Below are 26749 nucleotides of genomic sequence, written 5' to 3' on the forward strand. Positions count from 1 at the left end.
AGAAAACGTAAGAGCTTTACTAAGAGCCATATTTCTACTGTGTTGACTATGTACATAGGTTTCCGCGTTATTTCCGCTTTGTATCTAAATTACTCTTTCTTCAGCTCAATTTGGCAGTTTCAAGGTTATCACGTTGTTTATAAGCAAAAATAAGACATTCCCTACTGCGCATGCGCCAACGTCACGTGTGCACACGGACTTGAGGAAGTAAACGGGAACTGAATGTTGTTGTGCTGTGATCGTTCTGGTTGGTGGATGTTTAGAGTTGTATTCTGTTTTAAGTGACCGTGAAAGGATAGCGAGTTTTCATATTTGGTGCACTGGAATTGGCAAGATAACAGTATAATCGATCTTGTTTGCCTTTGAGAGTGGTTTTCTTTAAAATGATGGAGCAGGATATGATTAACGGCCAGGACAATGATATTGACGAGGCAGCAGAAGATGGCGTCGTGAATGGCGATATTGCTGGAAAAGCCGGTCCAGGTGATTCTAAGGCTATTGACTCAGTTTCTGTGGATAACAGAATTAAGCGCAAAGCTAGAAGGCTGATCAAGCAGCTAAGCAAGGAAGTTGTAACAAATGGTACGTCGGTTGCTCTTCGGAAAAATAGCCGTCGACCAAGAAATGGTTTTGGCAGAGGACTGCCGAAGAAAGGTAAGATTTATCAGTAAGTCGCCCTTTAAGTACCGACAGTACTTTCAGAATTTTAAAATATAGCTCTTGTTAGGGGGTGATAGAGAACAACTATTTTAATGTAGGCGAAGTTAAGAGTTTATGCGTTTTAGTCTTACGGGATACCGATTTTGTTCAGTAGCTGAAGGCGCGCAAAGTTATTGAAATTGGAATATATATATATATATATTTTCTTAAGCAGGTACACCAGTTATTCTGTTTTTGTAACAGATCGGCGTTGATTGAAATATTTCGGACACACATTTTTGTTAGATTAATTTTGCAGATTGCGTATGAGAGACTTCGAGCAGAAGAAATAGTTTACTCCAAAATTGTACAAGTATAATAATAAGCATATTTGTGATTGTTAGATATGAGAGGAATGTTTCCCTTAACAAAACAAAGTTTATCAAATGAGAGATCTGCAACTAAGAGTTATTTTTATAGCGGTATAATTAGGTTAAAAAAAGTTCCTACGATGTTACGTGAACAGTTTCAGTAATTTACAATTGTGCTCAGTGTTCGGTTCTTCATTGGTCTGTTGTGGACTTTGTGGAATGTAAACGGAACTCACAAACATTCAAATAAGCCAATTAACTTCAATGTGAAGTGGCCAGAAGGGAACAGGTTTAATCATGCTGAAAATAATTGTGCAAAGCAATCACTAGGCAGGCCTAATGTCGCATTAAACAGAAGTTAACAAGAGCTGAAACAAAAGTTAAAGAGGTTGCTCAGTCGTTCTGCCAGAATATCCTATCCATCCATTCAAAATTAAACGATGTTTAGTTAAAAAGAGGAAGAAATTCAGTGAAAGGAATGTTTTCTGTGTGTTGTAATTGTCATTGATGTTTCAGTTCTTCTCCACGTTGGTACTCTTCAAAGTTGTTTTTTCTGTTGCTTGTTTTGTGCCAGACTTTGAGGGGAATGTTCAGTAAATCATATGAAACATGGAAACGTAATGAAACTAGACGTGCTTTTCCCTCACAAAAGTGTGATATGCAGGGATCGTGACCATTAAAATACAATCTTACTATTTGTTGTTGTGGTGGTGCACCATCATTAAGAGGGTTTCTCGTTATTTCACTGTAACAGATGATTGTTTGGACAATGTGTGCACACTGGTGGCATGATGCTCATCTATTTTGACAGTTTTTACTACATGTAGGCTACTGTATACTTTTAACGAAACACTTTATTGTTTAAACTGGCAGACATAGTGTGTTGGTTATTCTATGAAAATAAACCTAAAGAGTAATTTTTTACCTCGCGTTATAAATTTTCTAATATTTTCACTTTTGAGGAAGATATCCTATGATATAGAATACAAACCTAACAGTAGTTCCAATTTGTAAGTTGCAGCCTGGCAATGTCACATGTTAGATTGTTCCTGCAGGACCAGATACTGTCAGCTGCTTCTGTTATAAGTGGAGTTTGCTACTTTAATGTGCAAGTTCTTACAACATATGTTTCTTAATGCTCAATCACAATAAATGTCACTCATATTCCACCCTGTGAGCATTGGATATCGTGTAGGAATCGGCAAGATTGTAATTGTTGGGGTACCCCACTGCCTTCCTACAACTAGTAGAAGTGTGTGTATATTGTTTGGGTGAACTATTATTAATGCCTGGACAGTTAAGTTATTGACTGAAGTGAAATAAAGTAGATATGGAGAATGTGCTGCAGGCACAGTTTTTACAGCTGTTGAATAGCACCAAGGGTGTTGTCAAGCTATGTATCCACATCTGAAGTATGTGTTCCAATCCTTTCATTTGCAAGTCCCTGCACACAGCTCAGGACAGTGGGGCACAGTGCGATGAACCAGAACAATGCCACTACCTGTTTTCTCTCGGCCAGTTATTGGTTCTGAAAATTTCTTCCCCATGAATTTAGCTGTATACTGTCTAGTAAAAGTGTGAGTGCGTTTGTGGCCACGAGTACAGAAACAGGTTAGTCAGTGATTAGTGAATTCACTTTATTAATCTTAGTATATAGTAAGAAGTGGCTCAGTGGAAAAGTACCAGACTATAGATCCAAAGGTCTCTGTTTGGTCCCTGGCCAGTCTTAGGATTTTTGTCTATTACTTGTAGTTTCTTGCATATTGGTAATTTTTATTGATGTGGAAAATACCAAGATGCTCTGTGGTGTAGAATCCCCTCTAAATAGCTGGGTAAGTCTGTCCATAGGCCAGAGGAAGACAATGGCATACCACCTGCAACTGGACCATACCTAGTAAAGCACTGTGATCTTCAAAATAATCTTTGGATTGATGAATGCTTCACTTCTTTAGTTAGTAATAACTGTAATCTGTGTGCAGTTGATAACAGATATAGTTAGAAATCAGTTTTGTGTGCCACATATATCGGGAGCAAAACCACATGATGATATCCTGCTTGTCTTTGATGTTTACTCATATTTTTAGTGGTGGTAGAATATTTATTGTAAGGAGTGTGATCTTAAATTAGGATAGTAGGTGGCCAATATTGGGCATGTTTATAAGGCTCTCCAATAATTAGATGTTATTATTGGCATTCTGTACCTGTTTGACAAATGAATAAAGTCTGGTCATAATGATATTTTAGTAACATTGAAATATTTTAGCTACTATTTTGTTTTCTGAGCGCAAATTGCCTACAATTACACGTAAAGATGTTGCCATCTGTCTGTGGGTGGTGGTTCATTTCTGCAGTCTTTGACACAGTAAGCATATGCCAACAATACGCCATTTCACCCATGAATAAGTGCCATGAAAACATTTAGAGAAGCCCTAATTTCCATAAAGCGACTAGTTCTGAATCTCTGTTGGCAGTATGCAGCAATCAGTACATGATACTATTTTTAAGGTGCCATTTTTATTAACATCCACGACAAGAAAAGCACTATTTAAACCTGTCACCCTCTTGTTGGGAACTTACGTAAGGGCTATTGCTTCCGCACATTTGGAGACTTGTGCATATTAAGTTACATACTAGGCACTAGAAATGAATGTGTGTGCTGTTAATGTGTCCGATTAAACGTCAAAAATTAGTTATTAGTTTTACTATGGTTAAAAGCAAAAGCAGCTACTATAGTACATTTGTTCGAGCACGCGAGAAAACAGGAGCCGGTACCCTGTGCGACGTGGCCAGCCGCATTGCGGCACTGGCGTCGGACGGAGAGCTGGAAACTTCTGGGTCACCTCTGGGCACCCCACCCACTGTGTGAACGACCGGGCACCGTGTGGTCGCGGACTCGCGTGTGCGGCCCCGGCTGCGTAATATAGTCGTTAAGTCAAGAAAGTGTAGCGTATAACACGAGGATTGTGGAAATTGCTTCCTAATAATAAATGAACTGATAATAAGTAACCATTAATTGAATGCTTTCGCAAGATTCCCACCCAAAAGATTAAAACCCACCCTTGTAATTCGACTCTATTTCTATTGTACTTAAAACGCAAAAGCCAACTTCTCAGGACACCTAAAGTTTAGTAGTTTTTGACAGGATGGCATTAGTCTAGGAATATTTATCAGGTATAAAAATGTATCTCTTAATACTCGCATGTTAAGTAGTTAAAGCTGGAGAGTAGAAACGGTTTGTTAAGAAATCTAATGCCTGGAGTATTCTTGAATTTGAATTTTTTTCCACAAAATGAGTATTTATTATTCTGAAAACATGAAAGCTTTTAAAATGTTTTCGTATAGTGGTTGTGTTCTTAGAACTACAGTTGCCTCCGGACGATCAGTGTTATTGTTAGCATGTGTTAATAGTGTGTTAAGTTACCGAAGGCCTCACGAATCTGCTCAAAGAGGTAGTTCAGTTACTTCGATTTCGAAATTTTTTACGATCAAGATGCTGGTGTTTTCATCTTTGTTGTATGAAGATTAAGAAGGTGATACGAAAGATTTTTAGGTAGAGACAGAAATTCGCATTCGAAAACGGCATTATTATATCTTATCACTGCACATTTCCGTAGGGCACTTGCTATTACGTTCTCCCAGCAACAATTGATAAATGCCATTTTTCTGCTCACCTTGATATTTCATACACCTTGCATTTCATAAAGCAGTCAGTCATGAGGAGTTCGAAGAGTCCAGTAAATTAACCAGTTAGCAGTATTGGCTTTTTCACTCACATTTCAAACATGACTGCAAATTTCAGGCTCTAATTATTTACGGAAGTATGGGAAATTCGTGGAAGCCGACCGCTAGAAATAACAGTTCGGTTTCCGGAGCAATGTAGGAACGTCCAAGATAATAGTAACACTGCGACTTAGAAGACAGGTTAACGAAAGGCAAATCTACCTTTTGTAACATTTGTAGATTTAGAGATAACTGGATTGTAGCTCACATCCGATGTTATTCAATCTACTCTTTGAGGAAGCACTGAAAGAAACCAAAGAAAAATTTGTAGAAGCATTTAAAATTTCGTGCCCAAAAATGAAAACTTCGAGTTACGCTGATGACACGGTACTGTCGGTCAGTGAAAGATTTGGGTGGGTAGTTGAACAGAATAGTAGTGTTTTAGAAGGAGGCTAATAGATGAACAACAAGAGTAATGAAATGCAGTTGAATTAAATTAGGGACTGCTGTTTGACCAGCAAAATAACTGATGGTGGCCGAAGTAGAGACCATATAGAATGCAGAACGGCTATAGAAGGGAAAGCATTTCAGATAAAGAGAAATGAGTTAACATTGGATATAAACTTGTGTGTTAGCAAGGCTTTTCCGTAGTTTTCCTGGAATGTAGCCTTGCACTGCAGTGAAGCGTGAACATTAGCTAAGAATGTGGAGCTCCATATAAGATTTACAAGAAAATCCGTTTTTAATTCGACAAGTTTTCCTTTATTTAGTTTCTGGGTGACTTATCGAATGCATTACGTATTACTGTTGTCGGAAACCAGTCGTACCGATCTGAATTGTTGTTGGATTTATAAAATGACCTACTGATAATCTGTAATTAGAATTTACTTAGGTGACGCGTCTGTCAGCTCTCCCTTCTAACAAATCGTCCAACCAGTTCATTGTTGAACAGTGGAGACCCAGTAAATGTTGTGCTGATTTCAAAGGTGGTGTTCAGATAACACGCACATCATAAAAAGTTTTGCATCACCCCGGTTCCCAGAAGTCCTGAAGATAGTCGTGGACTGTGGATATTATATCACAGACACAGTCCCTTTGACTGTTGAGAGATGTCACTAAACCCGCCCAAAGATGTAAACAGCCATGCATGATCAGCGCCGACAACCGATTAGTCAGTCATTCCACCAGGAAGGAGGGACACGGCTCGTGTTGTCGATAGTTGAGTATGCCTAAACGATCAGTACCGCGGTTCGATCGCGTCTGCATTGTTACTTTGTGCCAAGAAGGGCTCTCAACAAGGGAAGTGTCCAGGTGTCTCGGAGTGAACAAAAGCAATGTTGTTCGGACATGGTGGAGATACATAGAGACAGGAACTGTCGATGACATGCCTCGCTCAGACCGCCCAAGGGCTACTACTGCAGTGGATGTCCGCTACGTACGGATCATGGCTCGGAGGAACACTGACAGCAACGCCACCATGTTGAATAATGCTTTTCGTTCAGGCACAGGAAGTCGTGTTAAGACTCAAACTGTGAGCAATAGGCTGCATGATGCGCAGCTTCACTCCCGACGCCCATGGCGAGGTCCATCTTTGCAGCCACTACACCATGCAGTGTGGCACAGATGGGCCCAACTACATGGTGAACGGACCGCTCAGAATTGGCGATATGTTCTCTTCACCGAGGAGTATCGCAAATCCTTCAACCAGACAATCGTCGGAGACGTGTTTGGAGGCAACCCGGTCAGGCTGAACGCCTTAGACACACTGTCCAGCGAGTGCAGCAAGGTGGAGGTTCCCTGCTGTTTTGTGGTGGCATTATGTGGGGCCGACGGACGCCGCTAGTGGTCATGGGAGGCGCCTTAACGGCTGTACGATACGTAAATGCCATCCTCCGACCGATAGTGCAACCATATCGGCAGTATGTTGGCAGACATTCGTCTTCATGGACGATAGTTCGCGCCCCCATCGTGCACATCTTGTGAATGACTTCCTTCAGGATAACGACATCGCTCGACTTGAGTGGCCAGCATATTCTCCAGACATGAACCCAATCGAACATGTCTGGGATAGATTGAAAAGGGCTGTTTATGGACGACGTGACCCATCAACCACCCTGAGGCATCTACGCCGAATCGCCGTTGAGGAGTGGGACAGCCTGGACCAATAGTGCCTTGATGTACTTGGGGATAGTATGCCACGAATACAGGCATGCATCAATGCAAAAGGACGTGCTACTGCGTATTAGAGGCATCGGTGTGTACAGCAATCTGTACCACCACCTGTGAAGGTCTCGCTGAATGGTGGTACAACATACAATGTGTGGTTTTCATGAGCATTAAAAAGGGCGGAAATGATGTTTATGTTGATCACTATTCAATTTTCTGTACAGGTCTCGGAACCGAGGTGATGCAAAATTTTTTTTTAATGTTTGTATATATTTTCCACTAGTCATGCGGCTGCTATTTCGTGTCCAAATCTTCGTTATTTTCCAGTCTTATGCGCGTAATTAAGGCACATTTGCTTGCCAAGTCCGTATTTTGTGGTACACTTAAGGGCATGAGTTATCTGCGCACCACTTTGGGGAACCTGGTGTCAACGTAAGTTGCCCTTTGATTCAATGCCTATTCAAGAACGACGCACGTATGGCACATATGCCATTGATCCCTATAACCTCGGAAGTTAGGATGAATGAAACATTAACTCCCGAAACATCTGGCGTACTCATCAATCTTTATCAGCTATCGGCAGCAGCTGTTAAGGCTTTGGGTGTAGAAGGTAGTAAACAAGCATTAGTCACTAGATCCAACAAAAAATCAGATTACCACAGAATTATTAATGAATCACCTTCAAAAGCATCTCTAGAATACCTTATTAACGTGTGCTCCAAAAATCCCTGCTATGAATATCCCATTCCCTAAGCAACAGCTACCTGTTACATGCCTGTACAGCGAGCAGGCTTTTTTCTGTTTTTTTGGGCATTGTACACTTTCATTCAGATATGATCAATATGCTAGCATGTTGCTTATATCTGAATAATAAAATACTCTTACCAATAGCCTAGATGGAAGGGTAAGTGAACCAGAGACGTACAAGTTACAGATCGTTATATCTGCAATCAAGCATGGGGCCAGAAGTGTGTGATATTGTGTCAATCACTCTGTACATTCCTGTGCTTCCTTGTAAATTCTCCTTTGTGCGACCCCTTCATCTCGAGATTCCAGTAACATAAAATAAAGCATTCTTGGCCACAAAAACAGTGAAGGCGTTTATGTCCATAAAGGTCATTGAACTCAGCTCGCATGTAAGAGGACGCCTATCTTATTCTCTACGAGTGGTCCCCTTTTCATGTACAGGTCATGAACAGATATTTTGCCGTTTTTAGAGTTCCTTTCTCAACAGTCGCGTCCTTTATTTCATTATTGTACATCAGCAGACTAGACAACTTCCTGAGTTAACGTCAGTTTTACATACAGTGTCCAACAGCACTAATCGAGAAAATTTAGGCGGAAATTTGGCGTCCTAGCATGCAGTACATGTTGGGTACAAAATACAAAGTTTGTAAGGATCTTTTCTGTTGTTAAACGGAACTTTACCGTGTGTCAGTTTCATGAATATCACATGCCAAGTCGTATCGTTGGTTCTGATGACAAATAAAACGTTAGGGTTTATAGCTGGTACGATAAGCGTGATCCTCCCTTGTCCGAAATCACATGATCGTGTAAAACTATGCCCTAAGACGTTCGGACGAACCTTCAGAGAAAAGATTCCATTCTTCTGGGATATAAGGATGGAATTAATTTCTAAATAAATGCTGCATCAGAGATCGTGTATAAGCCCGTAGCTTGATTAAGAGCCTTTAGACGAAACACTGCAAATCCAAAGTCGCCTTCATACACAAATGTCATGTAAGACCTGACAGAAGCGTCGAGAGATTACGAAACCTAGCGTATGTTGAAAAGTTTCATCCTTACCCATCAGCAACCGTATAATCAACCACCACGAAATCAAATGCATTACTAATTGACAAGTTACAATTGTGTATGTCTAGTGCGTCATTGTTGCACCTCGAATTGTGCAATTAGACGATCAAGGCCACATCACATACTAGTAATCATAAGCTGAGTACCTAAATTCCTAAGTTATGGGTGCCGCCCTTATTTCTGGTAGACCTCCGGGCTCTTGGTTCTTCAGAGCGTTTCACGTTAGCTACGCAAGACGCGTGAACGAGAGGAGAAAACTGAAGCACTGTGTTCAAGGTGGAAAAATCGCTACGCTTAGTTGTTTGAAAAATCGTAGTAGTAGACTAAGTCTACGGACAAATGTTGGAAAAATACAGTAGGAACTGCGACAGGAACATGATTTATGGCCGATGATTGAGATATTTAAAAATTTTCAGCACGCTATATAGCTATATAGCAGTGTGTCATATTCCACATGTTCAAACGCTAGAAAAACCGAAGTATTGTCAGTTGGTAGCAACTTGTGCACTGCTTTCATCTTCAGTTCTATGGTTTATGGGAGAACGATGATAATACAGAATGCAGAGCGTTTCATTGCAGTCACTGCTTCTATCTTTGCATAGCATAGCCACATGTACATTAGTGCGGGGAACTAAATACAATGTTGGCAGTAGTGTATTTTTAATTGTTTCAGCGCGTCAGATAACCGTTACGGAAGCCTGGCAACACAGCCAGTGAGCGCTTAACACTTTCACTTCTCAGCGGGCATATCCGCATCGATTTTGCCCGGCAACTACGCCGCTCCCTTCATGCTGAAATAAATAATTTTGAATTTATTAGAAACTACCTGAGTTTGAAAACATGTTTCTTTTCTTGTGATTTAAGTGCGGTAGTCCTACTTCACTGCGGCTTGTTTCTAAGTTAGGATTTCTGTGTCCATGATGATGATGATGATGATGATGATGATGATAAGGCTCTTCTCAGGCATTGTTTTACGCTGTTAATACACACAAATGTTGGTACACTTACCTCCATAGAATTGTTCACGCAGCAAAAACTTACGGTCAGTGACACCAGAAGGTAACACTAAAAATACTACGCGTTAAGAAAATCTGCTGCTATATCAGATGTAGAGCCTGCGACTGTAGGACGGAAATAAAGTTTTCTGACTACATTGGTATTGTAAAAACTAAAGTTTACAGTAAATTAATTACAGAACAGTAAGTGTCCTCCCCCTTTGTGATGGACCAGCTTCAAAAACGCAAGTCGCACACAGCCGAGGAAAGTGACCCAAGTCGAAAAACGGCGTCTGGTGCATATTGTTGAAAAATATGTACGAAGTGTCCCAAAGCCCACGAAGAATATAAGGGAATTTACTGTCAACAGTACTTAATTGCAATGTAAGGGAAGCTTACACTATGTCAGTATGAGTTTTATAGAATTAATTCTGCAAGTTGAGTTTTCTCAAATATTGCATTTTTGAGTTGCAACTGCTCTTGCCGGGATGTGAAGCGTGAATGATATGTAGAGACGGTATGAAATCATTCCTCCACCATTCACATGAAGCTATCTTACCCACTTTTCAGTTTTCAATGGCGAGAATACATTTGGTGTATATACTATTCTGAAAAAATGATTCTACAAGATGGTTAAAATTCAACTTTCTCTACTTGAGCCAATATAGACGCAAAATTATTTACCGTGTGGCTACCCAACTTTATAGTAATGATGTCATGGTCAAATTATGTGCTGCTGGATTAGTGTCATGACACGCCGGTAGACGCATTAAAGGAATATGGAGAGGTCCTGTTTCCGCTGAAGAACATGAGTCGGAAGTTCGAATTAATTGGCGAATTGGGTATTGCTCGTGGGCGAGGCAGACGGCCAATTGCGCCACAAATTGGTGAAGTTACTGTTGCCATTGTTGAGACTGCTAGTGCAGTGTGCGATCTTCAAACAGTGCACGAGTTGACACGACAGCAGAACATTCCATGGTCCACCGTTCAAACAGTGCTGCGAACAATTGTGAAAACGTATCCAAACTTCATTGCCCACAAACGCTGCCACTTGATGTTTGTAACCTGGAACATAAAACTGGTACAAAATTTACCAGCGTTACTCTCTCTTGTGGAAATTAAAATGGTTCTGTCAATGGTTTATTCGTTGTTGCTCTTCCGCGTGTACCTTCAATGTTTCCACAAATCTTCATTGTCCTAAATCAATTGTTCTCCACGGGAATCCTCGTAAGTAACAAAAGTTTAATTTCTCCTCCGAATGCGAAAATATTTTGTTGACACCGACCTACATAGGGTGGAAGGATCACCACGATAAAATAAGGGAAATCTGAGCTCGTACGGAAAGATAATAGGTGTTCATTCTTTCCGCGCGCTAAACGAGATTGGAATAATAGAGAATTGTGAAGTTGGTTCGATGAACCCTCTGCCAGGTACTTAAATGTGATTTGCAGAGTATCCATGTAGATGTAGATAACTGTCCTGTGCATTTAACACTGCATTAGCATTTTTTCGTTTTTTCAAGAAATGCACGTCCATATGGACCAACTTTTCATAGTTTAATTCAACTAGAATGATCTTCGTAATTAACAGGCGTGTTGCAGATTGTATGTATTCTTCCCTGTGTAACTGGTATTTGACGAGACTGGCAGAAAATGGGCAAAAAATTTGCTTGATTTTATCCTGCAAAAGCAGCAAGTAATCGTAGTACAGTTTATTAAATAGATGTCTTAAGTGTATGCAGTTTTCAAAAGATTATATATACACAGTCTTTACTAATTTAGTCACCCTACGTAGGGTTGGATGTACCGCACTCGAATTGTATTGAAATATGTGTAGTGTTTATAGTATCATTCAAGGTTGTGCCCCGTTTGCAGTTAGCAGAGTTGCTAGTATGTAATACATTGGTTCTAGCAGCTTACAAGCGATAATTTACCCAATATTAACAATGTTTTGAAATCGAGTGTACCTGCAGACTTTCCCTCCTATAAGCGATCGAACAGTGCCGTTGTCAACAAACAACAGTGCTCAGGAACGACATGGTACGCCACTCAGAATAACAATCAATAACTGAACTAACGCGTAACGAATAATTCGTTAACTATCAAAGAGGACCCGTCAAGAGCTAAAAAAGGGCATTTTTTACAATCCAGTTTGTTGTGGATTTATCTGATTAAAAAATGTTTTATTGCCATTACAGAATTTGTCTACTAAATTGACGTAGATGTTTTGCTTTACAAATCTATAGCTCGACGTTTTGCGTTTTTAACCTTGTGATGCACATGTCCACTGCAGTGGACAAATGTTAATATCGCTTGTTTAGCGTTTTCAATCAGTCCCGAGAATACAAATGCCACGCCGTCTACTCCGCTGCACCGAGCGAGGTGGCGCAGTGGTTAGCACACTGGACCCGCATTTGGGAGGATGACGGTTCAATCCTGCGTTCGGCAATCCTGATTTAGCTTTTCCGTGATTTCTCTAGATCACTTCAGGCAAATGTTGGGATGGTTTCATTGAAAGGGCACGGCTGATTTCCTTCCTTCCCTAATCCGAACTTGTGCTCCGTCTCTGATGACCTCGTTGTCGACGGGACGTTAAACACTAATCTCCTCCTCCTCCTCCTCCTCCCCCTCCTCTACTCCGCTGGACACACCCTACTGGTCTGTGCCCTGGGTGCATTTGCAGCCTCAAAACTGACTGGAAACGTCAAAGAAACGACCATTAACAGCTGTCTTTGCAATGAGCGTGTCCACCAATTGGGTTTTTTGCAGTAATTTTCGGAACTTTCAGTACTTTTAGGCTGAAGTTGATTTGTAATTAGTTTCAGTGTAAAGAAATTCTAGTTCATTAAATTATCGTCAGATAGTGGCTTCGTACCAAAGTGTCAGAATACTGGAAACTAATGGGTACGTTCACGCACACGTAGGAATCCTCACTGAAATAAGCAATAGCTTAGGTAGGCAGACACCTTGGATAACGTTTACCGGATGATAACAGGAGCAATGAAAAAACAATTGTTACAGTATGTGCTAAATAAATTTCATGGCTGTGGAATGCCTATGTGCCTGATATGCAAGATAGGCAAGCTTTTGGGCGAAGGGGCTCCATATGGCTTGCTCTTCGCCCTTGATAGTGTGATGCAGCACGCAGGAACATAAAAGTACGAACAGATCAACATCATTGCCAGGAGAATCGACAGTTTGAAGATTACTTGCAACGAGTGAAATAGTGGCTAGGTACAGAATGAGCAAAGAATGGAGGTAACTAACTTGCAACGAGAATCTGGCAGAAGAAATGCCGACTAATTTAGCACGTGTTCACTTTAAAAAACTGCCGCTGTGTTTATATTGCAGCGCCCCTGTTCTGGAGGCGTGCTTGTGCACGGATGCAGTAAGCATGGAGGGAGTTAGCCGCCAAGGCGCCTTATTGCGTTGGCAGAGCATTACGTGGCACTCCCCGCCGGCTGTGACTTTCCCTTCTCCCTCCGTTAGCGTCGACGCAGCCTTCTTACGTAACACACGCCGCATAGGCACTGTTTATCTGAGTCGCCTGTTGTTAAGTTTGTAAATAGCTGAGCTCAGCCTGTTTCGTATCTTAGTGCGAAGTAAATTATTTCGGAACTGCTAGTGGTAAAAGTGGGAGCTCTAAATTAGTTACATAATTATGTAATACTTCATCAACGACGGGTATTAGACCTACCTCAGGCCATACTTACGTGAAACTTATTCGTTATGGCAATTAGACGTTTTTGCCTGATGCATTCCTCTCACAGAGAGGAGCATATTTTCTCTGATCGCCTTTGCTGTACTCATATCGTCGACAGTTTTGGAGACACCATGACAAAGAAGAATGATGTTTTGATGCTCGTTTCACTCGCACCAGTTTAAGCTGACTTCTTAGGTTCCTGCCTAACCACACATTGGGGAATCGCCACGTATTCGGAAATAATCAGCCATATATTTAACATATGTTTGTGATCAGACCTAAATGTAAATGACAGCGAATATTGCAGAGTATACTTGTATTACATTCATAAGGAAGTCTGAGAATGTGTTTAAAATGCGAAGACTAAGAAAAAATTAGCATACAGAGGCACACGTTGTTGGACACCGTAACGTAATCCACGACTTGATCCACTATGCTACGGCGAAGCTTTGTCTTTTGTGTCAGCTATCATAATATCTTTCGAAGGCTTATATCGTTGATGCGTCATTAACTGATACTTAAATATAGTGTGGCGTGTTCGTAGTAAATCGTCAATGCACCGTTGCGTTGTGGCAGACCTTGGGGCCTTTCGAACTGCGTGCTGCCACGTCAATATTAACGTCTCCATAGCTGTCAAAATACGCGTACAGCAAAGACGATCAGCGGAAATATAGACCTTTGTGAGAGTGCGTCTGGCTCCAGCGTCTAATCATCATTGAAAGATTTTATCCCATTAATCTCTGTTTAAGATGTAAAACGTCGTCTGCCCCCTTGGGATAATCAACCTCCTCCTTCACCACCTCGTTTCCCCCCTTCCTCAGTGCTCTCTCTCTCTCTCTCTCTCTCTCTCTCTCTCTCTCTCAATTATGTCTCCCAACTGCAAGACTAGTTGGAAGTAAAGTAGGTTTTCCTTCAGCCCAATACCTTATTCATCCAAGAAGGTAAGGGTTTTATAACTAACATCAGCCGGCCGGTGTGGCCGAGCGGTTCTGGGTGCTTCAGTCTGGAACCGCGCGACCACTACGGTCGCAGGTTCGAATCCTGCCTCGGGCATGGATGTGTGTCATGTCCTTAGGTTGGTTAGGTTTAAGTAGTTCTAAGTTCTAGGGGACTGATGACCTCAGATGTTAAGTCCTATAGTGCTCAGAGCCATTTTCTGAATTAACATCAAATTCGAACAAACATGAGTTTTCACTGGCAGTGTATTATATTACCTTGGGTACGATGAGCTCCCGAAAAAGCTTTGACTAATCAAGGATCAAACCGTGAACATTAGGATTTGCAGACACCTCCTGAATCATCAAACCAATTGCTTGTTACGATTGGTAACAAAAGGCCTCTACTCTTTCACTAATCTGCAAAATGTTCCTCGTATGTACATACCTGAAGACAGCACTAAAACAACACAGATTGTGTAATTATTTCATTCCTTTGTTTCTTTAAAACAGAGGAGAATATCAGTGAGGACAGTAGAAAACCGTGGCTACTTGGATTCCAGAATCGTGCCAGTTCCGAAAATAGGTGACAGCGACGCAAAACAGGTTGGAAGGGTGTGGGGTCGTCCCCGCGCTAACTGCGCAGCAAGTTGCTGACGTTCTTGCTGCCCAGCTCCCGCTGAAGGCCAGCATTGGCGCAGCGCCGCTACGCAAACCAGTGGTTTGTTATATCAACAATTTGTTCAACTTCTCACTGTATACGAAAGACTACAGAATTTACTCATTCTGGTTACAAATAAACAGTTTTACAAGTAAAAATTTGGGTTCTCTTACGGTGAGAGAGGTTTATAGCGGTATGGGTTGAAATTGCATAACGTCGCTTTCAACTTGCACACAGACGTGTGCACTAATAGTTTATTAGTACAAACAATGTAATGAGGCTACGCAGTGGGCAAACATTTCTTTAGACGAGTTCTTGGTCTACTTTGTTTTAGTGTTAAGTTTTTTTGTTGGAACAGCTTCATTGGACAGTTTCGCCAAATATTTTCTCAGCTTCCTTTATAGTCTCAAAGGTCTGCATATTTTGTGGATTCGAAGTACTAGGCCTCTTGCAGAAAATGGAAGTCTGAATTATTTCAAAAATATCGTTTTTAATCGGTAGAGTGAAAAACCCTAGCACGATTGGTTCCGTAAAATGTAAGTCATTTAAGAAGAATGTCGGCATTTACATAAAGAAACAATTTCTCAGCACAGTGAATACAAATCGAGGGTTTTTTGTGATTTAAGGCTTGTAATGACTGGAGAAAGGGTGCACTCATCACATACCTCGCCCGAATGTAGAGCCGCAATGAGTAGTGCATGTTGCGTGTCGACGCAGATTTATTGCTCAAAGCTCCCGTCTCCAAGCGCAGACATGAGGGCCTCGGCGGGCCGCACGTAGCCCGTCAGCCGGCCGCAAGCCCACTAGGCCAAGGATTTTTGTTGGGACACGTGTGGCTGCCCCCAGATGAATAGTAAAACAAGCAGTAAGGCAGACGCTCGCACATTTAACTAGCTGGTGTGCGGACCCCAGCGTCTGACATCCTGTGTAGTTTGTTATTCGTATTCGTTAAAAACACTGCATCGTAACCAGCCGAAGAAATCAATACGGAAGACTGGCAGCAGCGCAGGAGTCACACGAGTCTACAAGCCCGGCTGCGACTGTACCGCGCCTGACCTTGAGGCGACCCAGCCGGCTTGGCCTTTTATTTTAGCTCGCCTAGAGACAGCGTTACCTGTTTCCTTGGCCGCTTGAATGACGCAATAAAAACATGTTTACCAGCACGGCGGTATGACAGCGGATAACGGTACACCTTACGGTCGTTTAACACATCGAAATTAACCACATTTTTACGTATTCGAAAAGTCCGCATTCATTCCCAATACATTGTGTTATAAATATGGAAGTAGTAGTGTTAGTGCACTGTAACAACCTATGAGCTTTTAACATTTATGGCCGCAAGTAATAAGCAAGTCGCACATTGTACGTCAGGCCCCTGAAAAATTGTATGGCGCTCGAAAGTCTATTCTTCTCCTATTTAACCGTGCGCTGAAGTAGTAACAAGACTTTCCCGTACAACCACTGTCAGGGCATGTATTTGTATTACACGGTTAACTGTTCCTGGAGACAGTAGTCATTCCGGAGGAAAGCAGATTTTAATGAGGTAATATCTCGATCGTTGTCAATATAAAAAATAAATTTGTAATGAGCGCAGGTGGCTCCTGTATATAAGAAGGGTAAAAGAACGGACCCTCAAAATTACAGATCATTATCTTTAACATCGGTTTGGTACAGGCTTCATGAACATATTCGCAGTTCGAATATAATAAATTTCCTACAGACGGTAAGGCTTTTGTCTACAAATCAGCACTATAGCTCGTGCGTAACTGTTTTCCCTTTTTCTCACATGATATCCTGCTGCGAACCACGGATGAAAGGCAACAGGCAGATCCCATATTCCTAGATTTCCGGAAACGTTTGACACGGCGCCCTGCTGCAGACTGTTAATGATAGTCGATCATACAGAATTGATTCCCAGATAATGTGAGTGGCTGAAAAACTTCTTAACTAATAGAACCCAGTACGTTGTATTCATCAGAGACAAGGGTATCGTAAGGAGTGCCCCAGGGAAATATGATAGGACCGCTGCCATTTTCTATACAGTGTGTCCCAGGGGAAATGGTCATTATTCAGGATTATGCTAGGATCCATCATTCGAAGTTAAAAGACTAGTAAACATGGACTCTAAAACTTTGAGAGCTATGAGCACTATAGTGCGACCCATTCCTGATACTGCTTGAGCGTTTGGGATCCCCACCAGGTCGGTTAAAGGAAGATATCAAGCAGTTCGGGGGCAGGGTGCTAGATTTGTTTTCGAAAACTTAGATCATCACACGAGGATTACGGAAGTGCTTCATGAACTCACAGGTATCCCTGGAGGGAAGACAATATTTGGTCACACACTGTTGAGAAAATTTAGAGAGCCGGCGTTTGAAGCTGACTGCAGGCTGATTCTATTGCCTCCAACGTAAATTTGACCTAAGGAACACTAACATAAGAAAAATTAGGACTCTTACAGAGGGATGTACATAGCCGTTTCTCTCTAGCTCGATTTGCAAGTGGGACAGGAAAGGAAATGACTTGTAATGTACAAGGTACTTCGTAACAGCTGTTTTTCTTCGTGTCGGCAGTAAAATTTTTGTAGTAACGTGGTGTTGCGTGTGGTGTGCTGTCAACATACTGTAATCTTCCAGTCGCAACGCTGAACTATAGATAATAACGCAGAGAATGCCTGTCATTAGAAATTCTTCAGTTATTCGCGCATCTGTTCTGATGTTCACTAAACTTCTCATTTGTTCAGTATTAAGTTTCGAGGGCAGTAAAGATACTGTGATCCTTGCAAATATGTTGCTGAGATAACAGACGATATCTAGATTAAGCATTGGGTTCCACACTTTTCTTAAACTTCTGTAGAGTAAATTCTCAGACACTCGTAATAATGATCGCTCCCTTTTGATGCCAATAATAGTGAAATATTCAGTTTAGAGGAATTCCTATGCAAAAGCAGTAAGAGGACAGTTGTGATGTAGTCTGAAGAAAGAAAGAAAGAAAGAAAGAAGACACGGTGAAAACATTGGAGAATATGCAAGGAAAAGGAAGAACAAATGAGAAGGAAGTGAAATTGTCAGTTGGTCTCTAGAATAGAAAGAAAGATAAATGAAATTAATAATGTTGCAAGCGATCGAGATCAAATCACTCAACAATTTCGAGTAAAATACGAAGCAATCCGGCTTTTAGTTTGGTTAGTTGTCGTCGGAGATTATTGCAATCCATTATGGACACTATCTCGGAATCGGAATGGAACACCACTGACGTCATGGGAAACAACTACAGTAGCGCATAACATGTTTAGTTTTCGGTTTTACTGGTGTTCATGGAGAATGGCAGATACGAAAGCTGTCGAAATATATTTGGGACGGAGGGAATAAAATCCACTGGGATAAAATCTCAAACTGGGTATTATTGTATACGGTATTTTTCTACAAACGGTAAGTACTACCTTATTTTCTCCATGGAGAATCAGAAACAAAATGGGAAGTTAAGTACTTGGTTAACATACTTTCAAAACCGGTTTTATTTCCAAGGTTCATTCCTTGTCTAGATGAGTAAAGATCGGTTTATGGAGGGTCATTTTCGTTCAGCACAGTAATCTTAGGTATTTTTGAAACCAATTTATTTAATCAGTTCGAGTTTTAGTTTTTGTTGTTGTTCTTGGAGGATAATTACCACCTGCATGTCGTGCCTGAAGACTTCTTCCCTAAATAACTGTCCTGGGTTCGCATAAAGCACGGTAGTGATTTTTAATACAGTATATGAAAAAGTTTTTCTGATTTGCTGGTCCTTCTAATGGATATCTTAAATAGTGCCACATATCTGAACTTGTTCTTGATGGCATATACGGAACCTAATGAATGAATAGAAGTATCAAGTGCGCTCGCTATGTTATCGGCTGTCCATACTTAGCAATTTTAATTCGTCACATTTACATAACATTTTAGATTAGAAATCGATGCCTTTTTTGTGCCTTTTCGATACCTTGAACCCAGGCAGCGTTAGTTCATTAGTGTGTGTGTGTGTGTGTGTGTGTGTGTGTGTGTGTGTGTCCTTTTTCGGAGACAAGGACGGACTTATTCACCATGGTCGCTGCTAAAATAAATTCTGCTGTCTAGGCTTTAGAGTGGCAAAGTAAATACATAAACAGTAAAAAGAATTCTTTCATATGCGTAGAATCCTGAAGGTTACAGATAACAGAGGTAAATTCATATCTTTGTGACAGATCGGAGGTAGTGACGTCTCCCAAACATACATCTGCAATTTTCAATTCGCCCACGTAATCTGAAAAGCAATATTTTGATTACAACCACAAACCAGATTTTTGTATTCCTCTAAAAGGAGCACCTTTATTGCTTTGTAGATTGAAGGTACCATCAGTTTTTCAGCCAGTGTTTAGTTTTCTAAATGAAATAATGCTATTTGTTATCTTTAGGCGTATTTGGTTTTCGTTCTAGCTTTCTTTCAACAGCGAGTAGCAAGCATGGAAAGCTGTGAGGGCAGCGCTTAGCGACAAAGGTCGTTCGCCCAGGTGCAGTGGGGTTGATGACTCGTTGCGACAGCTCAGCTACTGAAGTAGATACAACGGGCGCTGTGGCGAGCCCAGTCCCTTAGCGCACGACGGATCTCTACTCCATCCTCAGAATAGACGCTGCCATACCGGGCTAAGACAACAGCTCTGAATCTGCTGTGCTAAAGTGTGCTTGGCATACTACCGCGAGTTCGTAAATGCGTCTCGTTAATCATAGTGCCCAAATAGTGGTACGATCCTCGATTCCAGGATTCAACCCTTACCTCATTTCGAGAAAAGCAGCCAATATTTGTCTGCATAATTTATTATTTTGGTTCTAAGCGGGTTATTTCAGAAACAAATTATTTCGAGCAGTTTTAACACCAAGGTTAAACTGGCGTTGGGAAAAAAAAAACGGTGTAACTGAAAACCGATTGGTTCAACAGTAACTGTTAACCCTAGTAAAGACAATTTTCTTACAACCGAACTCATTTCTGCTCTTTTTTTTTTTTAAGTGTGAAGCCAGTTACTGTGTCATTAGGCATTTTACACTCATTCATTGTTGTGCCTTATTACCATCAGTTACTACACATAGGCTATTACTGATTTATTGCACAGCTGTGAATTTGAAAACTTGAAACTGTGTATTTTTTCTATAGTTTTCAGTGCATTCTCTTTTTATACAACATTTGAGAGCTATATTACGCCAATAATGCTCACACTCCTCTTGTCATTATGTGTGTACCTGAAGTAGTAGTAGTATCCTTCTGCAATAGGGAGGACTAGGTATGTGTTTTTTGTCATACATACTGTACCATTCAGAGTAAAAAAAATCATGCCAAAAAGAAAAAAAATGATAGCACACTTTTTAACATATAATTTTATTTTAAGCGTTTCCACCTGAAACCGGTTTCTTTTTATTTTTCGCTTTGACAAATGTCACCTAAAGTCTGCTTTGCATCAGAGTGTAATACTGAAAAGTCAAACCAAGCCAAATGTGTTCGACATTGAGGTCTGTATCTCAAGAACTGATGAGTGAGCTTTTCCAGCAAATTTATTGGAGGAGGTGCAAGTGGATGTTTTGAAAGCTGTCATAGCTACTCCTATATCAGAAAAAATTTCTAGATTCATACATGAAAAGGTCTCTTACGCACAATCTTTTCTTTACAGGTGGTGCTGGAGGTAAAGGAGTTTGGGGTAAACTGGGATCAGAACTGGAGGAAGCTGATGTTGACATGAATGATCCAAATTATGATGATGATTCTTTGGACAGCGGAGATGTTGCACTTGAGACAATCATTCCACAGTTATCAGAAGAGGAAATTAGGGTGATTACCTAGACAGTGCTATTTTTGATACTGATAAGACTGTGATTTGAATCGTGAGTGTATTTGTAATATTGTTCTGTATTCTAGAAAGCTGCTGAACCTATTATTCTGGAATATTTTGAGCATGGTGACACAGCTGAAGCAGCATTAGCTTTTGATGAACTGAACTGTGCCAACAAGAGGTTTATGGTTGGTATATTGATTAAGTAAACCTAGCAGTAATTCATTTTAATATACGTTCTTAGCTTGGTGTTAACAAAAGGAAACATAAAAGAAACCTCTTGAAAATGATGAAGTGCAATCTCAACATTTATTTCTAGATTCCTATGCTGGCTATAGAAATTGCAATGGATCACAAACCATCTCACCGTGAAATGACATCGGTCCTGATATCAGACTTCTATGGCCGCGTCGTTTCACAGAAAGACATTGCCTTAGGTTTGTATATATTTTCTTAATATTAATTGAATGACCCCATTTGACAGTAAATTTAAATTTTATGTTGAGTAGTGTTGCAAAATATTAAATTATTTTCGTCCTTTTTTATAGCATTTGATCTCCTGTTGAAAAATCTTCCTGATCTTATTTTGGATACACCTGATGCAGCCACAGTTCTGGGCAATTTTATTGCAAGAGCAGTGGCTGATGACTGTCTTCCTCCCAAATTTGTCATGAGCTACAAGGACAAGGTGGAATGTGAACATGCAAGGTATGTATTGCGAGGGAATTATGTTTACTACATCTTTAACAATATACGACAAAAGAATAGAAGCATACATTAATCATATATGATTTTTGCCAGGAAAGCTCTCAGTCGAGCTGATACTTTGCTTTCCATAAAGCATGGTATGGTCAGGCTTGATAATGTGTGGGGTGTTGGTGGTGGATTGAGGCCTGTAAAATACTTGACACGCCAGATGACACTACTACTGCAAGAATACTTATCATCAGAAGATCTTCAGGAAGCGACCAGATGCTTACTGGAGCTTGAGGTGCCTCATTTTCACCATGAATTAGTTTACGAGGTATGTATATTTTTTATTTACAAAATGAATATTTTGTGCCAATATTTATTTTGGTTGATTTCTTTCTTTGAAAGAGACATGTACATGCACTTGCATCTCTTTGCATCCAGGTTGTGATGTAGCTACATCCCTTTGCCATCAACGTAAATTCTTTCCCCGAACAATAATTTTATCTTGGAACTCTTCCATTTGGTGTGTGTTTGCATAGAAAAATAACACTATCAGAAATTGAGTCCGCCTAGATGCAAAACACATTGTTATTCGTATATTTCTCTATTTTCCCACACTAGTTGCGGTGACAAATATCACCATCATCAGAGGTTTTTTTAAATCTAAAACATGCAGAAAATAGCATAGTTATACAAACAGTGGCACATTGTATGTTACAGCATGTTTTTGAGAGTTATTTTGTGTGATTCCACCCCCCACCCCATGCGGAACATGTCATCTGTAACTGTGTGAGTGGCTGTTAGTATACAAAATACAAAAAGGTGAACTTAGTATGTCAGCAATATACACTTGGGGTTGCGGTAGTGTTGTAGAATCCAGTTATTTGGTGTGTACTGAGCTGTTACATAACTATTCGTGTACTCACTTTCATTGGATGGTATGTAGCTGATTCTATACACATAAAAACAAAACTCCGTACATTGTTTATGATCAAGACTATTACACTATCTTGCTGTTCGCATGTTTTGCGAGAGGTGCATCGCTTGTGGCAAGAGAGGCTATGAAAACTGTAGCCACGAATTAAGACTACTTCTGTTCCTTATTTATGTCTCTGTGTGTGGTGGGGAGATGGTTCTTTTGCATGTGTGTGCTTTCTGTTCTGTGTCCTTGGTCAGTTCTCTCAGAGTGGTAAAGAATGTGTTGTTGCAAAGTGTCGTTTTCGTTTGTTACATTTTTCCCTTCGACTATAGCCTTTCGTATGTAGTAATTTTCTTCTATTCTTAGTTGTTGGTATAGACTGTTGCTGTTTTTCAGAATGTGTAGATCGTTTTCAATATTAGTGGGATTATGGTTTTTGTTCATTAAATGTTCTGCAAAAGTTGACTGTGTGTGCTGTCACTCTTTATAGCTCTCATGTGCTCTGAGTTCCTTGTTCAGAAATCAGGCCAAATAAATAAGACAAACAAGCATAATTTAAAAAAAAAAAAAAAAAAAAAAAGCACAGAAAATGTCGCAAACAGTGACCATAACTCTCAAAAACATGCTGTAACATACAATAAATAAGGTAGTATGAAAGTATCCATAGAAAACTATATTCCAAAAAATGAATAGTAAAAATATAATAATGTGCCACCGAGAATGACATGGCAGTCGGATGGTCCCAGTAGGCCACTTGTGTCCTGACACGGAGTGCCACTCTGTTTGTATAACCATGCTATTTTCTGCATGTTTTAGATTAAAAAAAACACTGATGATTTTGATATTTGTCGCTGAAACTAGTTTGGAAAACAAAGAAATAAACGAATAACATGTTTTGTATCTAGGTGGACTCAATTTGATATTGTTGTCTTTCCCCAAACACTGATAGTCTGTGATAATGAAACACAAATTCTCATTCTGGTTTCAGTGAAGGTATTCAGTTTAAAAGCAAAGTTTTAATTGCTGCATTTAAGTCAGCATTTGTATGACTTTCTTTCTTATTTTACAGTTTTGCTTTTTTTTCCAGGCTGTTGTAATGACAATAGAAGCTATTAATGGCCACACAGAAGAACTTATGTGTAAATTATTGAAGTCTCTGTACAGTGCAATTATAATAACACCAGATATGATGGACAGGGTAGGTGGTTTATGGTGATTTCTTTTTGTTATTGCAGTAAATCAGTAAATAGCTGCAAGTCAATGTGCTGTTTACTTGCAGGGTTTCCTCAGAGTGTATGAAGATATGCCAGATATTTGCCTTGATGTTCCTCTAGCTTATACAGTTTTGGAAAGATTTGTTGAAAGATGTCAGAAAGCTGGAATCCTTGGCGAAGAGGTTATTAAGAAGCTGCCCTCGAGGTATGCCAGTCTGTTACAATTATTTTTTGTTTCAGTTCTGGTACATACTTCTGTAATTTATGTTTAAATATATGTTGTTTGCAGGGGCCGCAAGCGTTTTGTGTCTGAGGGTGATGGTGGTCGTGTGAAGAGCTATGATTTTGTTTGAAAGAAGAAGGGACACACACACATACAACTGACATCAGTATGAAAGTTGAAAGATAGTTTGCCATATCATTCTTATGTGTCCAGTTGGCAGAGGCAAGAGTACCCTTGGCTTCCCACTGTGCAGTGTACATGTTTTATGTCAGTTATGTGCAGCATTGTGCACAGAGTTACAAAAGATCCTCAATGAGGATTTCCCTTCTTCATTATTTTCAATTTAGTTTTTTTATGATTTTGATTACTTTCTATTTTCCACACTCATTCTACCGGCTACTCTTGTACAAAAACAGAGTTAAAGAAGTATTTAAAATGTAATTTGTGCGTTTGAGTTATTTTGTTACTATCACTTAGGTAACTGCATTTGTATTTTCTTTTATCATCATTTTTTCTATTTAGAGTGTTGATGTGGCACATCGAATAACATCTTAAGGGTGCACAAGGCGCATTTGTCACCATTCCAAATGGATATCAATGTAACTGGGGAGCATATGTTGAAATAAATAACAGATAAGGTGATTAAATGAAATTTTATTCATATCAATACACTTGATTTAACAGTATTGTGATTGGCTTCATTCTTGGTTAATTCGTGATAGTATGAGACAAGTAGAAACTTTCCCCTGTTAAAACTGCATTGGATTAGTTCCACTTGCTAATGAAATTAAACTTTTTGACCTTAAGAAAATAAAACTACTCAGAAATATTTATGAATTATGAAACTGTCATGATGCGAAGTATCTTCCTTGAGGAACAGGGATTGTGGAGAATAAAACTGAATCATAGCTGCACCTGTCCTACTACTAGTCCTTGTCTCTCTACGATCCAGTCATATATGATGAAATAAAGAACAAACTGAGGGTGCCGAAAATATGGCAAGGAGGTCATTGGAGACTAAAAGGAGCAACATTGTTTTGTTGTGTGTAGTAAACAAATGTGTTCTCAGTTAAGATAAGATTTTCAACTAATATTCGGATTGACCGACAGTCCTTCTGCCTATGTCGTGCAAGTTTATGTAGCATTTATATGTCTAGTATGTTGGTATGCCATATCCCTATATTCTCAAGGAAGCTACTAGAGATTGCCAACTGATGCATTTACAGAATATTATTTTTAACATGAGAAACAGAAATTAGAGAAGTTGATTTATTACTCTGAACTGTTTTGTTTGTTGTCATAATTGTAATGCAAGCTTTGTTCATATCTGTCAATTTGTAATGTTGTGACTCAATGACTGATTACATCATCATCATCATATTTGTCTTCTTCTTCTTCTTCTTCTGTCTTTAAATCATGATCTACATATAGTGTCTCAGGCCCATCACTATCACCTGCACCCCAAATAACTTCAATTGTGTGAAGAAAACAGGTAAAAATAATTCTGCCAATAGTGAGATGTGATTTTTGTTTTAAGATAGTAGAAATAATCTTCCATTTTAAACATAATATGTATAGCATATAATGTCGATTTTGAGAAGATTTCTTATGGTAATATGATAGTCATAGAAATTTTCATTCTGTTCTTAAAGACCAAAAAATGTAATGCTATTTCACCTTTAAAAAAAATGAACATGTCACTCACCTTATTCTGTTATTTGTATGTAGTGTGCAGAGTGTAAGCAGGAAATATTTCCTTTGTTCTGTGTTAGGTTGCATACTCTAAATGTCGAATAACTGCTTCATTTTGTAGCAATGGGTAATGAAACTGTTTATTTTTTCCTTTTTTGGGGGGGGAGGGGGCAGGTGTGTGTGTGTGTGTGTGTGTGTGTGTGTGTGTGTGTGTGTGTGTGTGTGTCAAGAAGGGGGGGAGGGGGAGGTTATGTACATAGTGCAAATATTTGACTTTACTATGGTTAGGCACAAAAAATACAAAATTTAAAAAAAAAGTACAAAATAATACAAATTTACTGGTTGTCAGTATTCCTGTACAAGGACTATAATTTTCAGAATTGCTAAAGGTTATGGTAATGATTAATGATGTGTAAATTTTCTGAAACAATGTGTTACTTCGTTAGTTTATAATGTGAAACTTCCAATGTTGTTTTTTCATGTTTGAAATATAAACTTTAGATATAGAGTAACAGTGACATAGTATTTAAAATTTAAATTTTTTCATCTGACTACAATTTTTTTTTTATATTGCTTAATTATTTGTGATGTAATGTGTCATGTCAGCTAGACTGAAAGTAAAATATTTCATTTCACTGGTGAGTGACACTGTTTCAACTATTTTTATCTTCCAACAGACAATCTTCTGCATCATTGTATCCTGTTAAGCCACAGATAGCTTAGTGGTCATTGTGAGGATGTATTGTTTATCCAGAAGACCAATTTTTTCCTGTTCCATCATTTTGAAATACTTGGCCCAAAAATTCAAAATAAGATGGCATTACTTGCAGTACACCATGTTCCTACAGGTGTTATTGACAGCACGTGCAGTATAGTTGACCGTCACAATTTTTGTCATGTATGCAGCATTGGGGAAGGTTGTAATGCAGCTGATTTGAGTGGTGTTCCCATAGTTGAGAGAGACCAGATCCAAAACTGATGGAAGAAATGTAGTGTTTCAGTACACTTATTCAGAGGTCAGAGACTAATCATATATTTTGGCTGGCTGTAGGAAAGATCATGGTGAGGAACTGTTGATGTAAATGTCACTGTATTTGTGTAATTTGATGAATCATTCACTGAAGCAATCTTTTAAGGATTAAGCTGTTGTGCATCATCATTACAGGCTTTAGTG

The 26749-nt window shown here is 39.7% G+C and overlaps 1 protein-coding gene across 1 annotated transcript; it reads left to right on the top strand.

Annotated features, from left to right (window-relative positions):
• Window positions 1-202: 202 nt before the first annotated feature.
• Window positions 203-25261, top strand: LOC124787619 (programmed cell death protein 4). The gene is made up of 9 exons (XM_047254380.1): window positions 203-654; window positions 20676-20833; window positions 20921-21022; window positions 21154-21271; window positions 21383-21542; window positions 21636-21858; window positions 23534-23644; window positions 23726-23865; window positions 23950-25261. The coding sequence occupies exons 1-9, from the start codon at window positions 384-386 to the stop codon at window positions 24011-24013; spliced, it is 1347 nt and encodes a 448-aa protein (XP_047110336.1). The 5' UTR covers window positions 203-383; the 3' UTR covers window positions 24014-25261.
• Window positions 25262-26749: the final 1488 nt, after the last annotated feature.

Source organism: Schistocerca piceifrons, chromosome 1 (assembly GCF_021461385.2).
Source record: "Schistocerca piceifrons isolate TAMUIC-IGC-003096 chromosome 1, iqSchPice1.1, whole genome shotgun sequence".
In the NCBI taxonomy this organism is placed as follows: domain Eukaryota; kingdom Metazoa; phylum Arthropoda; class Insecta; order Orthoptera; family Acrididae; genus Schistocerca; species Schistocerca piceifrons.

Bases quoted from the DNA above. Each gene is read 5' to 3' on its own strand.
- LOC124787619 (XM_047254380.1), top strand. From the start codon at position 384: ATGATGGAGCAGGATATGATTAACGGCCAGGACAATGATATTGACGAG. The intron at 21,272-21,382 runs GTTTGTATATAT...CCTTTTTTATAG, and splicing joins ACAGAAAGACATTGCCTTAG to CATTTGATCTCCTGTTGAAA. The intron at 23,645-23,725 runs GTAGGTGGTTTA...GTTTACTTGCAG, and splicing joins CACCAGATATGATGGACAGG to GGTTTCCTCAGAGTGTATGA.